The sequence below is a fragment of the Pecten maximus genome, chromosome 17 (assembly GCF_902652985.1).
Source record: "Pecten maximus chromosome 17, xPecMax1.1, whole genome shotgun sequence".
Classification (NCBI taxonomy): Eukaryota; Metazoa; Mollusca; class Bivalvia; order Pectinida; family Pectinidae; genus Pecten; species Pecten maximus.
Genome location: NC_047031.1, coordinates 12,951,085 through 12,967,238, shown reverse-complemented (window position 1 = coordinate 12,967,238; position 16,154 = coordinate 12,951,085). Strand labels below are relative to the sequence as shown.

The 16,154-nt window shown below is 34.8% G+C and overlaps 1 protein-coding gene across 2 annotated transcripts in view; it reads right to left on the bottom strand.

Annotated features, from left to right (window-relative positions):
• LOC117314947 (mothers against decapentaplegic homolog 3-like) overlaps nt 1-16,154 on the bottom strand; it is a 48,212-nt gene that overhangs the window by 21,002 nt on the left and 11,056 nt on the right. For both annotated transcript variants that reach the window (XM_033869053.1, XM_033869054.1), the window contains 2 exons: nt 4,787-4,980; nt 2,785-2,919 (listed from right to left, as the gene is read on the bottom strand). In XM_033869053.1, the coding sequence (XP_033724944.1) occupies nt 2,785-2,919; nt 4,787-4,980 (329 nt within the window). The remainder of the gene's footprint in view (nt 1-2,784; nt 2,920-4,786; nt 4,981-16,154) is intronic.

Sequence of the window (16,154 nt, the reverse complement as noted above, 5' to 3'; positions counted from 1 at the left end):
GTCCCCACCCTCAAACACCCCTCACCCTCACCCTCCCAACCACAGATGAGGCTTACCACTGGTACTACTGCACACGTGGACACACAGAGGCATATTGCTGGGGTCCCTGGCCAGGTGTGGACAATGTATCGCCATCATCCTCACCCCCAGTCAATTACGGACCCACAATGCATTTTGTCCCGAGTGTCGAGCCCTCAACAAGTCCAAAGGTAGCAAGTTCTAGGGATTCTGGGGGTAGTGTTTAAAGTCCTAGGGGCAAGAGCCCCTTATAATCCGGGGGTAGTGAGCTCTTGGGACAAAAACTTTCAACAAGTTTGAGTAAGGGAGTATGTATACTCCTCTGGTTTGAAGTTAGTTACTGGCTAGGAGTGTGAAGACTCAGTTAGGAGTTACAAGGTCACAACTAGAGCAGTCCACACCTATATACACTTCTGTCTGCAGCCAATCAGCACTCCAGTATTATAATAGTTCAGTACACACTGATGTCCAGGGGCAGTATACGCTGAGGGGCAGTATAGGCTGAAGTCCAGGAAAAATCAGAAGGTCATCACTATATGCTGTTGTTTACAAGACAGGTGTGAGATATAAGCTAGATTTTCACAATGTATCAGTACTGTTTTAGTATATGCTGCTGGGCACATTCAGTAATATTTCAGTACAAAATGATATCCATATTCTGTAATATTTCAGTACAAAATGCTATCCATATTCTGTAATATTTCAGTATATAATGCTGTCAACAACCAGCACAGTTTCAGCATATGCTCCTGTCACCAACCAGTACAGTTTCAGTATATGCTGTTGTTCACAATCAGTATAGTTTCAGCATATGCTCATGTTCACAACCAGTATAGTTTCAGCATATGATCATGTCCACAACCAGTATAGTTTCAGTATATGCTGCTGTTCACAATCAGCACCGTTTCAGTATATGCTCCTGTCCAATATCAGTACTGTCTCAGTATACACTGGTGTCAGAGTCAGTATGGTTGCAGTATACTGAAGTTGAGGACGTATATCACCAGTGTAACAGTACAGGTAGCGACGACAGGTGTCTACACAAACTTCCTTCCCCTACTGCATTCTAGGCTGAGCCAGACAGCCTCAGGGGGCACACACTGGTCATAGGTACAGGGCCCCATCTGTCCAGAGGGGGGGCCATGTGATCTCCACTGGGGGTCCTTAAGCGTGACTATCAGCAACTAAAGTCACGGTCACCTCCGCATGTACACAACACACATGGATCCTTCCGACAGTCTACACACTGCCTTGCATAACAACACAAAAATCTATATTCTATGTACAGCCAGACACACATGTACACACAGCCCAGACACACTGCCACAGATACCTACATCAGTCTACAACCAACTTCCTTACTTAATCTACCCCCATAAATCTCACAAAGTCAACAACTAATATATTCAATATCATTTATCTTCACACTATTCAACTTTAATCTAACAATATATATTTTGTAATTCTGATTTTTGTAGAATTAATAAAGTTGTTATCAAGAAATTCCCGGTGAAAAAATCAAAGTAAAGCTAGCGGAGCTGGACAAGCTGATAGTTCTGTCTGGTGTAGTGTGTGTAGAAGCTCTCAGCTAATACATCTACCTTGATTCTCTATTCCCAGAAAAAAAATCCATATTCCTCGTCTATATGATTACTAAGTCTATTATGTCACTATATTCTTGACACTTGATTTCTCTGTAACCCTGTCTCATTAATATTCAATGATGAAGTTAATATTCATATCATTCTCATAAAGATGAATATTTATGATTTAATCCTAAATATCATAAACTTGATGAATATTCATGTGCAGTTTATATTCAATGTGCCAATAACTTGGATAACAAGAAATAATATCCTAAAATATATATTTGCAGCACTTACTTTGGATTCCTCATGAATATTCATCAATGCAAACTCATGAATATCAGGATTGATAATTACATGTTCTATATGTAATTAAAGATGTTCATGCCACCATTTCCCCAAAGTAATCAACTCTTACAATAATTTATGCATGCAAGACCACCCATGTAGATTCCTTGGGAAGTTTCTTCATTAATTTCCTCTCAGGAAAGTTTTACTATTCATTAATACATAAGATATCTCCCCATTAATTTTCCACCAAGAAAAGTTTTACTATACATTAATACTTAAATATATCCTCAATTAATATTCCTCTGAGGAAAGTTTTACTTTACATCAATACTGAACCCTATCATAGTGAAGTCATAAAACTTTGTGTTCACAAGTAATGGCCATATGATAGGGAGATGCTCTCCCCAAAACGTAGCCAGCAACAAAGATTCATTTCACCATATTAAATTTCTCCCTATAACAGTTTTACTTGATCTAGATTGATCAAATCCATAGAAATGACTAATATTTATGTCCAAATCATAAAGTCACAGAGCAGAAGAAAAGTTCACACAGAAGGACAATAAACAACAGACATACTGACTACTTGATTTGTTTGTAGATATTTTGTGGAGTGACACCTTCATATCAAAGATAACCACATGTTTTATTGTTTCAATGAGTGACACATTTACTTTAAAGGGAGAATCAACCTCCTATTTGTTAAATATTCAATAAAGTGACACCTGCAAATGAAGGGAAATATTTACATGATACATTAACATATACAAGGGTCCCTTGTGGAATGGCACCTTAAAATCAAGGGAGATAATTATTTGTACATTGAATGTGTTACACAGTTGATTGTCATTTTGAGAAATAAAAATTTGAAATAAAGGGAGATAATTACCTGGTATATTGAACATTTCATTGCTACCAGTCGGAAAATCTGTGTTGCCAGGCACTGTCATGGCATCATAGTCCTCAAGCTGTGGAAGTTTGTCTGGAACCTCCGTGTGGCGAGGGACCAACACAGGGGGAAGCACTGGCGAAAAAAGGGACAATTATATAATTTATCAATACAGGGGAGAGAACTGGCTATAAAAGGGGACAATTATATAATTTATCAACACAGGGGAGAGAACTGGCGATAAAAGGGACAATTATATAATTTATCATCACGGGGAGAGAACTGACTATAAAAGGGACACTTATATAATCTATCAACACAGGGGAGAGAACTGGCGATAAAAGGGACAATTATATAATTTATCATCACGGGGAGAGAACTGACTATAAAAGGGACAATTATATAATCTATCATCACGGGGAGAGAACTGACTATAAAAGGGACAATTATATAGGGGAGAGAACTGGCTATAAAAGGGACAATTATATAATTTATCATCACGGGGAGAGAACTGGCGATAAAAGGGACAATTATATAATCTATCAACACAGGGGAGAGAACTGGCTATAAAAGGGGACAATTATATAGGGGAGAGAACTGGCTATAAAATGGGACAATTATATAATCTATCATCACAGTGGAGAGAACTGACTATAAAAGGGGCAATTATATAATTTATCAAAATAGGGGAGATAACTGGCTACAAAAAGGGACAATTATATAATCTATCAACACAGGGGAGAGAACTGGCTATAAAAGGGGAAAATTATATAATCTATCAACACAGGGGAGAGAACTGGCTACAAAAGGGGACAATTATATAGGGGAGAGAACTGGCTATAAAATGGGACAATTATATAGGGGAGAGAACTGGCTACAAAAGGGGACAATTATATAGGGGAGAGAACTGGCTATAAAATGGGACAATTATATAATCTATCATCACAGTGGAGAGAACTGACTATAAAAGGGGCAATTATATAATTTATCAAAATAGGGGAGATAACTGGCTACAAAAAGGGACAATTACATAATCTATCATCATAGGGGAGAGAACTGGCTATAAAAGGGGAAAATTATATAATCTATCAACACAGGGGAGAGAACTGGCTACAAAAGGGGACAATTATATAGGGGAGAGAACTGGCTATAAAAGGGGACAATTATATAGGGGAGAGAACTGGCTACAAAAGGGGACAATTATATAGGGGAGAGAACTGGCTATAAAATGGGACAATTATATAATCTATCATCACAGTGGAGAGAACTGACTATAAAAGGGGCAATTATATAATCTATCAAAATAGGGGAGATAACTGGCTACAAAAAGGGACAATTACATAATCTATCATCATAGGGGAGAGAACGGGCTATAAAAGGGAAAAATTATATAATCTATCAAGGGTGACAATTTTATACCAACATAAAGGGCAGCTCTGCCATAAAAAGGATACAATATGTAAAATATATATAAGCTATAAAATAACTTAAAAGATTGCAGCGAAATGATGTTAAATTTTCCAAATTTGCAAATTATTTGATCTTTTTATGTCAAGGAAACTTGAAATGTTCCAGGTTTTAATAAGTGAGTTATAGCATAACTATTCCCGGCATGCATGTCAAATCTAATCAATATTTGTCTGACCAGACATATACATGACCTATTCTGACTTTTGAATATATGGCCAAATACATGACCTCTAAATGACCTTTGTCACTATGGCCAGATACACAAACCGTAAATGATCATTGACATTATGGCCTGATTCACGACCCCTAAATAACTGACAGTAAGGGTCAGATACATGACCTCTAAATGACCTTTGACACTATGGCCATTTACAAGGCATCTAAAAGACCTTTGACAAATGGGTCAGATACATGACCTTTAAATGACCTTTCACAATATGGCTAAAATCAGGATACATCAATTACAGCCTATTGTAATAGTAGCCTTGACATTTAGAATTGATGACCTTGACCTTTAGCTGTGATATATTACCTGGGGCCTCCACCCTCACATAATGATAGGGATTGACACACACTTCGTCCCTCTTGAGGTAAAAGGCGTACTCGCACTGCTCAATGGCCTTAAGTTCCTGATGGTTCTGTAGGTCAGGCCATCGCCATAAACGACAGTAGATCACGTGAGGGAGACCCTTCCGATGTGAAACCTGTAGTCGACCATCCAGTGATCTGAAATAAAGAGAAATAGAATATGGAATGTGTCAAATCATTGGAATATCTGATGTGGATCTTTTACATTGGGATCCAAAACAGGAGACATTTTAATAGATTTTTGCTATTTATATATAGGTGTCATGTATAATCAGGTTTTTTATATTCAGCTTTTTGTGATACATATCAATTTGATCTCTATAGGAAGGTTTCCAATACATACATGTGGCCTTTATAGACAGGTTTCTGATACATACATGTGGCCTTTATAGACAGGTTTCTGGTATATACATGTGGCCTTTATTAACAGGTTTCTGATACATACATGTGGCCTTTATAGACAGGTTTCTGGTATATAAAGGTAGCTTTTATAGACAAGTTTCTGATACATACATGTGGCCTTTATAGACAGGTTTCTGGTATATAAAGGTAGCTTTTATAGACAAGTTTCTGATACATACATGTGGCCTTTATAGACAGGTTTCTGGTATATAAAGGTAGCTTTTATAGACAAGTTTCTGATACATACACGTGGCCTTTTAGACAGGTTTCTGGTATATAAAGGTAGCTTTTATAGACAAGTTTCTGATATATACATGTGACCTTTATATACATGTTTTATATACAGGTGGCCTTTAAAGACAGGTTTCTGGTATATTATACATGTGGCCTTTATAGACAGGTTTCTGATACATACATGTGGCCTTTATAGACAGGTTTCTGGTATATACATGTGACCTTTATATACATGTTTTATATACAGGTGGCCTTTAAAGACAGGTTTCTGGAATATACATGTGGCCTTTATAGACAGGTTTCTGATACATACATGTGGCCTTTATAGACAGGTTTCTGGTATATAAAGGTAGCTTTTATAGACAAGCTTTTGATACATACATGTGGCCTTTATAGACAGGTTTCTGGTATATAAAGGTAGCTTTTATAGACAAGTTTCCGATACATACATGTGGCCTTTATAGAAAGGTTTCTGGTATATAAAGGTAGCTTTTATAGACAAGTTTCTGATATATACATGTGACCTTTATATACATGTTTTATATACAGGTGGCCTTTAAAGACAGGTTTTATATACAGGTGGCCTTTAAAGACAGGTTTAATATACAGGTGGCCTTTAAAGACAGGTTTAATATACAGGTGGCCTTTAAAGACAGGTTTCGTTTACAGGTGGCTTTTAAAGACAGGTTTTATATACAGATGGCCTTTAAAGACAGGTTTTATATACAGGTGTCCTTTAAAGACAGGTTTTATATACAGGTGGCCTTTAAAGACAGGTTTAATATACAGTTGGCCTTTAAAGACAGGTTTTATATACAGGTGTCCTTTAAAGACAGGTTTTATATACAGGTGGCCTTTAAAGACAGGTTTTATATACAGGTGTCCTTTAAAGACAGGTTTTATATACAGGTGGCCTTTAAAGACAGGTTTTATATAAAGTTAGCCTTTATATTCATGTTTTATATACAGGTGGCCTTTATAGACAGGTTTTATATAAAGTTGGCCTTTATATTCATGTTTAATATACAGGTGGCCTTTAAAGACAGGTTTAATATACAGGTGGCCTTTATATACAGATTTAATATACAGGTGGCCTTTAAAGACAGGTTTAATATACAGGTGGCCATTAAAGACAGGTTTCGTTTACAGGTGGCTTTTAAAGACAGGTTTTATATACAGGTGTCCTTTATATACATGTTTAATATACAGATGGCCTTTAAAGACAGGTTTAATATACAGGTGGCTTTTAAAGACAGGTTTTATATACAGGTGTCCTTTAAAGACAGGTTTAATATACAGGTGGCCTTAAAAGACAGGTTTTATATACAGGTGGCCTTTATATACAGATTTAATATACAGGTGGCCTTTAAAGACAGGTTTTATATACAGGTGTCCTTTAAAGACAGGTTTCGTTTACAGGTGGCTTTTAAAGACAGGTTTTATATACAGATGGCCTTTAAACACAGGTTTTATATACAGGTGTCCTTTAAAGACAGGTTTTATATACAGGTGGCCTTTAAAGACAGGTTTTATATAAAGTTGACCTTTATATTCATGTTTATATACAGGTGGCCTTTATAGACAGGTTTTATATAAAGTTGGCCTTTATATTCATGTTTTATATACAGGTGGCCTTTATAGACAGGTTTTATATAAAGTTGGCCTTTATAGACAGGTTTTATATAAAGTTGGCCTTTATATACAGGTTTTAAATACAGGTGGTCTTTATATACATGTTTTATATAAATTTAGCCTTTATATACATGTTTTATACACAGGTGGCCTTTATAGAAAGGTTCAGCTTGCCTTTAATGAAAAAAACCCATTAAGAGTTCAAATGACTGAACTTTAATTTTGTTACAGTGCAAAATGGCTAACTTAAGTAAATGTATTTCATCCAGGGGAAAAAACAGCCGCGGCAGTATAAAAAGTAGATTCAATATTAGCCTAGATGGTGCCTAGAATGTCTGGTGTAGACTGTAACCATTGATCCAGCCATTACATAAACTCTATCTTACAACATACGATGGACAATCGATATTCACCAATCCCAGACATATTACACTCTTCAGCATCACCTGTAGCAGAGTCTGACCGCTACTGTATAAAACTCCCAGTGGAACCCTCGCAAAACACAGAAACAAATCGGCAGGACAAAACATCCACACAGAATCCTAACGAAACCCTCACAAAACACACAATATACCATTGGCTTATATTTCATAAACCTGATGTTAATTAGCTAATTACTACAAGTTCATCACTCTATGCCTTATTATTCTAAGATTTCAAGATTTAACATACTTGAACACCGTGATCCTAAATATTGGTCAACATCATTTTAGCTTGAAGCCCCTCATAATCACACCACTTTAGCAACTAAAAAATGATTGACATCAACGCTTATAATTAATTTTTGAAAATGATTTTCTAATTTAAAACATGTTTTATGTACAATTTTACTGGTTTTAAATGGGATTCTTTTTCTCAAATCAATACGCAACGTCAATTGTCGTATTGTGACGTCACATTTTTCGCGCCATTCTCGGAATTTCTTTCATAGAAGAATGAAAAGAATTTTTCGACCAATCACATTTGAGTATTTACCATGAAATAATAATATAAATAATAATTATAAGTCGATGTGGTAAATAAAGATAATGACTCCAGGCTTTATAGTGTTTAGAACTCAGGACTCAGGAGTCGAAAGTAGAAAAAGGATAATACGCGAAGTCCTCATCGTAACTTATATTGACTTCTTGGCCATTTGTTGCCAGTGTACTATAACTAGTATGTCTCTCAAAATGTTTTAAATTCCTTTTTTTCTATTTTTCTTACACTGCATTTGTTTGATTTTTTCTCTATTTTATTGTAACTTTTCTTTGTTCCATAGTACTTGTTGATGTTTTTTAACAAATTTCTTTGTTACACTGTCTTTGTGTATGTTTTCATTGTATTTCCCATGTAACATTGTCTTTGTTTATGTTTTCAATGTATTCCTCTTGTTACACTGTATTTGTTTATGTTTTCATTGTATTTCCCATGTAACATTGTATTTTTTGTTTTATACTTTCATCACTTACTATCTATTTTTATACATTGTTTTTTTAATCAATCACATGTATTTTTACATATATTGCAATTATATTTATATATTTTCATAATTCTAAATTCAATTACATTAATTAAAATGTATTCTGTTGTCACTTATTTTATTTTCTGTCTTTATTACTTAACTCTACTGTTCTCTACTTTGGTAGTTATCATTATTTACTAGTTAAATCTGCCACACTTTGTTTCTTTTAAACTGAAAATGATGTCTACATCTTTTTAATTATTAATTTCTGTTTTGTATTTTCATCACAACACTTGTTTCATCCATAAACATATCATTTTCTTCTTCTGTCTCTTACATTAGTTTTGCAAGGTTCAAAGTAAAATTCTGCATCTTTATTTTTTTAAACATCAACCCAAAGTCTATCTGTTTAATTCACTAATACTTGTTTTTATTCTACCCTGATGATTTCATTAATAAATTTATTTAAATTTTTACATCCACACCTCTTGTTTTATTTTGCTGGGGATGTTTGTATTTATTTTGGAATCCCCCGTGGGGAGCCCCAAAGAAGGGGAATGACCCAGACATGGTGACCTAGCTGAGTTGGCCTAGATAAGGTCATTCCGTCTGGGTGTATGTGTATGTATAGAGGTGTACCTTAGGCCCCCTCCACACCACAACAAAGCCATGACATTCCCCAGCCTTTTCCTGGCCAGACATATATCATTATGCTGTTAAAACACCCAGTAGCCGATTATACCATTGGTTCAATCGGTTTCGATGCCATGGTTACCGTGACCAATTGATTTGCAATCCGAAAATGGAAAGAAATCTTCCCATTGGAGACCAGGATAAGATCTATATATACATATATATATATGTATGTATTTATTGAAAGTATATGGTATTTAAATACACTTCCATGGAGAATGAATCATCATCAGCTTCTGACACAAACATTATCATAAGGTTTGGCTCGATCACATCATTATGGATGTAAGCAGGTCACCGTGTACAAAAACATAAGTAGCAAAATAATGTACAAGGCAGTGTTTGACAGTAAGGACCTCATCTGTATGATGTAAACATACAAAGGCCATCAGTACAGATATAGCTCATCATAATAATAATTAATCATAATGATAATTAAACGAAATATAGTGCATATAGACATAAATATCACAGTAATCCAGAAATCACAACATTTCCTGTTTTGAAATATAAAGGAAAAAGAAGTGTTTTTAAGTGATACAAAATAAATACACAAATGATTATCACAACAATTTAGATCTGTTTATCGTTATTTTGGGACTCGGATATTTGAGTCTTGACTCATGATTTACCTGTGGTACTGACTGAAATTTTTGCTAATGTTATTTTTTTTTATCTTTTACATAATTTAATGGAGTTCATCAAAATTTTGAAAATGGTGTTGCCTGGACTTGTCTGAAAAAATCCTTTTAAAATCACTTTCAACTTGTTTTGCTTTCAAATACAATAATAATAGTGATGAGTATAAAATCAACAAGAGGCCAAGAGGGCCTGTATTGCTCACCTGGTTTCATGAGAAATGAAACAAGAATGATGCATAAGTATATGTGTTGCCCGTCTTGCTATGTCGATATATCATAAGCATTTTATATGGGTACATGTACATTGGTTTCATTGTAATTCTAAAAATGTGAGGTTTTATGCCCAAAATTGCTTTAATCCATGAATGAGGGATGCTATCAGTCAAATACGAGTATATCCGGGGAGAGGGGCTGATATATTTAAGGTAGCATAATGATGCTACCGGAAATATATGAGTAATATCCGTGGCTTGTGGCTTGTTCACAGAAAAGAAGTCTTTCATATCAATTTAGCCAAATTGACCCCTTTTGGCCCCATCCCTCAGCCCCATGGGGGGGCCAGCCCCACGTTTGTACAATTTTGAATCCCCATCCCATAACCATGCTACTGCACAAATGTAAGAGATATTCCCTGCTTAGTTTCAGAGAGGAAGCTGTTTATACAAATTGACCTCTTTTGGCCCCGCTCCTCAGCCCACTGGGGGGAGGGTTCAGACTCAACATTTATACAATTTGGAATCCCCACCTCAAAGAGATGTTACCATTCACATATGAGCGATATCTATTGCTTAGTTTCAGAGAAGTCATTTTAATCAATTTAGCTAAATTGACCACTTTTGGCCCCAGACCTGACCCATGGGGGGGGGGGGGTTCAGCCCCTTGATTTGTACAATTTTGAATCTCCACCCAATAACGATGCTACCAGTAAAAAATTGTTTAATTCCAATCAGCGGTTATGAAGAAGAACTCAATTGTTGACCGACAGACGACGGACACCACAGTATGGCATAAGCTCACCTTGGTCCTTCGGACTAGGTGTGCTAACAAAATCATTAGCGATGTTTTGTCTACATTAAAGGTCAATTTTATAAAACATGCATCAATTTATCAGACAAGGAATACAATACGTCGTTAAGTTTGGTTTATAAATCAAACATCTTAAATGACCCCGATCTTCAGGATAACTGCTCCCCCCCCCCCACCACCACCACCTTCAGTATAAATTATCCCCCCACCTTCAGTATAAATGACCCCCCCCCCTCCCCCCACCTGCAGTTTCAATGACCCCCACCTTCAATATCAATGACCCCCATCTTCAGTATAAATTACCTCCACCTTCAGTATAAACTTTTATATAACAATAAATTCTGTCACTTTTTTTTTGTTTTTCAACAAAACTAGAGTTTAAATCAAGCTCCGTGGTATTTGATGTTGTGGTAGTTTTTTTTGTAGATATGATTTACTGTACATTTGTATATAACAAGCAAAGACACTTAGGACAGAAGTTTTTGTTACCAACTCTCTATCATAAAGTAGTGTAAATTAAATATTTTCTACAGGCCTCAGGAACGAGTTCCTGGCATTGGTGGCAACCTCTTGAGAAACGATTTTGACTGTTGACTAATAAGGCACAAAACAACTTTATAATGATACATAAACAAATTGCTATAAACATTTTCAAACCATACAGCTTATAATCTTTTTTTCATGTTCAATTTCGAGTCTAATCCGAAAAAAGAAATGGCCAATGGGTGGCCATCTTAGATTTTGACATATAAGGGCTATCTTATTGCTCAGAAATTACAAGCTAGATAGACCCTTCTCATATTTGAAATGTACACTCTCCTTGGTCAACCATATTAGCTAGTTTTATGTTCAATGAAACAAAATGGCCATCAGACAGCCATCTTGAATTTTATAAATCCATAATCCATCACCCTTCAGTTTCGGATAGTTTGGTTTGGTTTGGTTTATTTTTTGTTTAACATCCTATTAACAGCTAAGGTAGTCTCGCATTCCCCATCGAGCTATATATAGTCTATATAAACTAAGGGTATTCTCAACAATTTTGACCATAGGAGAAAGAAAGTTTGAACCTGACAATGGTTTTAAAAGTCATTAGAAAGTGTTCTTAGAAGAAGAGCCAGACACTTTGTAACTTGTAAACAATATCAATCTAACAGACTTGGTTAAAGGATATTTTTACATGGAAATAAAATATTCATTTCTCCATCAACATGTACAAGCTTAACGCATGCTTTAAATAAGTCTACTCATTACCATCAGGAAATAAATATATGAAAAGATTTACTAAATCAGCAATTATTCAAGGGACATAACTCATAAACCACATGAGTTACATCCCCTTGATATATATATCAATAAACAAAGAATAGGTTGTTAGGACCTGTAGATTTATTTTTTTTAAATATAAAAAAAAAATCAGAAATAAATACAAAAAAAATAATTTTTAAAAAATTGGATATTTAACACTCATACATATTGTTTAAAATGTTTTAAAATATATCTTAATTTCATTATCACATTTTAAAATATAGATAATGTTTTTGTAGTTTATACAAAAGTGTGTACCATTTCGTTTCAGGTTTTGATGAAATTAGTTGCATTACACAATAAACTCTACAATATTACAAAAAAACATCATTCATATCTGTTGAAAACACCATGAACATGTTGCTTATGTTTACGTTCGTCTAGACTAGATATCTCCTGTGACTATTTTCATGGCAGATACGCTAGTCTGCTTCTTTGTCTACAGCAGAGTCCATGACATTTGTACCAAACAGTAGAAGATGGACAGAGAGGATTTGGTATATACCACCACTGTCATGTGACAGAGAAGATTAATTCATTATCAGTATCTGCAAAAATTCCTCAGAAAATCATACATGGTAAGTAGAAACAAAATGACAATATTTGAAAATATTTTCCTTTATTCTCTTAACGGACTAGATATTGATATAGTGGCATAGGGTTTGTCTATGTCAATCAATTAGATCATATCATGTACAATTTGTTGTGTATATTCTTAAATTTATTTACTTCTTCACAGAGTCAAAATGTATTTAAACATACAATTATAATTTTAACATTCTAAAATTTGATGAATAATTGACTGAATCAATTCACATATTACTGGTCAAACTAGACTGAACTTATCCTCAAAGCCCCTTCTCCATGTGTGAAAGTTTGCTATATTTATCCTCAAAAAAGCTCACTCCCTAGTATAAAAGCTCATTGTATTTATCTCAATTAAGCCCTCTCCCCAGCATAAAATTTTACAGTATTTATCCTCAAATAGACCCCCCTCACCAAAAGTAAATGTTCAATTAATTTATCCTCAAATAGACCCCTAACCTAAAGTAAAAGTTTGATGAATTTATCCTCAAATAGCCCCCTCACCTAAAGTAAATTTTATTGTATTTATCCTAAAAAGGCCCCCTCACCTAAAGTGGAAGTTTATTGTATCTATCCTCAAATAGCCCCCTCACCTAAAGTAAATTTTATTGTATTTATCCTAAAAAGGCCCCCTCACCTAAAGTGGAAGTTTATTGTATCTATCCTCAAATAGCCCCCTCACCTAGAGTAAAAGTTCACTGTATCTAACCTCCTCCCCTTTGATTGAAAGTTTACCTTAGTTATCCTCAAATAGGCCCACTTCCTTCATGTATAATTTTTACCCAATTTATTCTAAAATAAGCCACCTTCCTATTTGTGTATGGGCTTAATTGTGTGTGTGTGAGTCGGGGGAGGGCTTATTTGTGGACGGGGATATATTTATGGTTTTACATACATCCAAGTATTTCTCCTCAATTTCAATTGAATCGTAAACAACTTACCATTATAAATTATGAAAAGCAAGCAGGGTATTGATTTTGAAGAATTTAAGGATATATTGAAATCAAAATGTTTAAAACGATTCTTTATTAAACAAACATAAGAATATTTTTTGATCTCCGACTCAGTGGCACAGATGAACACTTTCATTATTATACAGATACTTCCACATTTGTATATAGTCATCATGATCAGAATCCAAGCAAAGAGGACACTGTTTATATTTTCAATAAGACAATCATACAAAATCATGGTAAACACATACTCTGAAAGCAGAGAAATTCTCTGCCTCCTAGCATAGTTCTTGGTAAGGGAATGTTCATCACAACCAATTTACACCAGGAATATAAGCTTTAGAGCCAAATTTGAGGATTTTTACCCTTTATTTTACTTGAAATCTCATTAAAATTTTCAGAAAGATTTTTAAATCAGGATTTTTTTTCACTGGGAATTAACATTGACTTTTAGTACAGCTTGTTTAATAGGGACCATTCTTTCTATATGGTGCCCTTCTCTATAAGGAGGAGACAGCATGATAAAGCCAAGCACGAGACAACATCCTCAATCCAGTACACTGTAACATTAATATAGGACACGTTTCTAAATCTGACAAATATGATACACTGGAAATAATAAAACTTGTTGATTTATTAATCAATTGTTTGTCTATATATATATATATATATATACAAAGTTTACAAAAATCAATAATATCTCCCTGTATGTTGTGTATAAAGAACATTTATTATTGTTACATAAACAGCCATAGAGAACTGGTATTCAACTGTACCAACAAACAAACGCGACAAGTTCTATAGAACACAGAATATTTTGGAATGTGATTCGGAAGTTTATTTTTCAATATCTATGCTGAAAACATAGAAATTTTACAAAATGTATATATCAAACAAGAAAATACAAGATTGTCTTCGAAATCCTGAAATTCTTCCCGAACATTCATTACCCAAAATTATATAACCAAGAATTTAGGAAGGCTTTCTAAAAATACATTTTAGTCATTACGGTCTAACAATAATAAAGCCAACACAATTTGGATAAAAAGTCAATAATGAAATTTAGGGATAAAAAACATTAAATTGGGATGATAAAACCATGCAATTTCTACAGTTCCAAGCAGAATCTCAACAACAACAATACATATTAATGATACATGAAACTTCATGAAATTTGTACTCATAAAATGTTTGTTTTTTTGTAAAATGCTAGCAATATAGATGCCAGTCCTCTGGGCCTATACAAATTTCAATAGAATACCCATTGGTATGGCACAAGTGACACATTGGACCCACATATACCTAGAGAGTCAGAAATCAATGTCTTAACGCACTAGCCTTACACGGACTCAACTTTATCCCAATGGCCACCACTGTGTGTTCATAGATTTTTTTTACATACAAAAAAAAGAACGAGCTCGAGAGAGCATGTCTTAGGCATCAGCCTCACCAATAACGTCAGCAATGGCCGCTCGCATGCTCATAGGTTCGACAGGTCTTGTGTTGCCACGGAAACAGGGCCATCGGGTACCTACTTTCTTTTCTGGTGAAGTTTGTTGAGAGTCACAGAAATTGTACAGGTATGATGTTGATGAGTTTGGTGATTGTAGGGTGGGGAGGAGGTTGTCTTTGATACGGGAATGTACACGTCTCTACATGTGACGTAATAGCTGTCTACACATACATATATATATATAGGTATTGTAACACAGCGACGCTTCAGGCTTCTAACAACACAACATTTCTCCGCAACTTAGAGGAAGATTCTTGCTCTACACATGGACAAGGATTTGGCAATCAACAGGTATGGGTAGAAAATTTCAAGGTTTCTGAAAAAGTCTCTTATGTCTCGGACCAAAATTTGCAAAATCTTATACATACGTGACGTAACGCACCAGCTTACATATTCAAATACCAGCCATCTTTGACCAAATGGACGCACATCTCCAAAATCAATCATTTTCTAGACAACGCCAGAATTCCATATCATCCATTTCCACTTTCAGACAATATATATAGAAGTTTTCAATAAACTGTGTATTAATCTCTTTCTATTTGAATCATTATCATAATTTTAAGTTTGTTAAGTAAAATGTCAAATAATTTATATTTGTATGTAATTTTTCTACTTAGACACATAAGAATAAATGTAATTTTATCAAATAAAGACAGTTTCAATGTAAATATTAAGTTATATTATGTTCTTCAAGCTTCCTACCAAGGAGTTGACACTAACTTCATCACCTTGACAGACCAACCGGTTACCAGATTTTGAAAAGTGTAGTATCTCTAGGGAGATCAGGGGGATGTCCCTCAAACCCCCAACGATATTCCTGTGGACAAATTTGTATTCTAGATGCAGTTTCCTGCGTTCTGGTTCTTTCTAAGCATAAC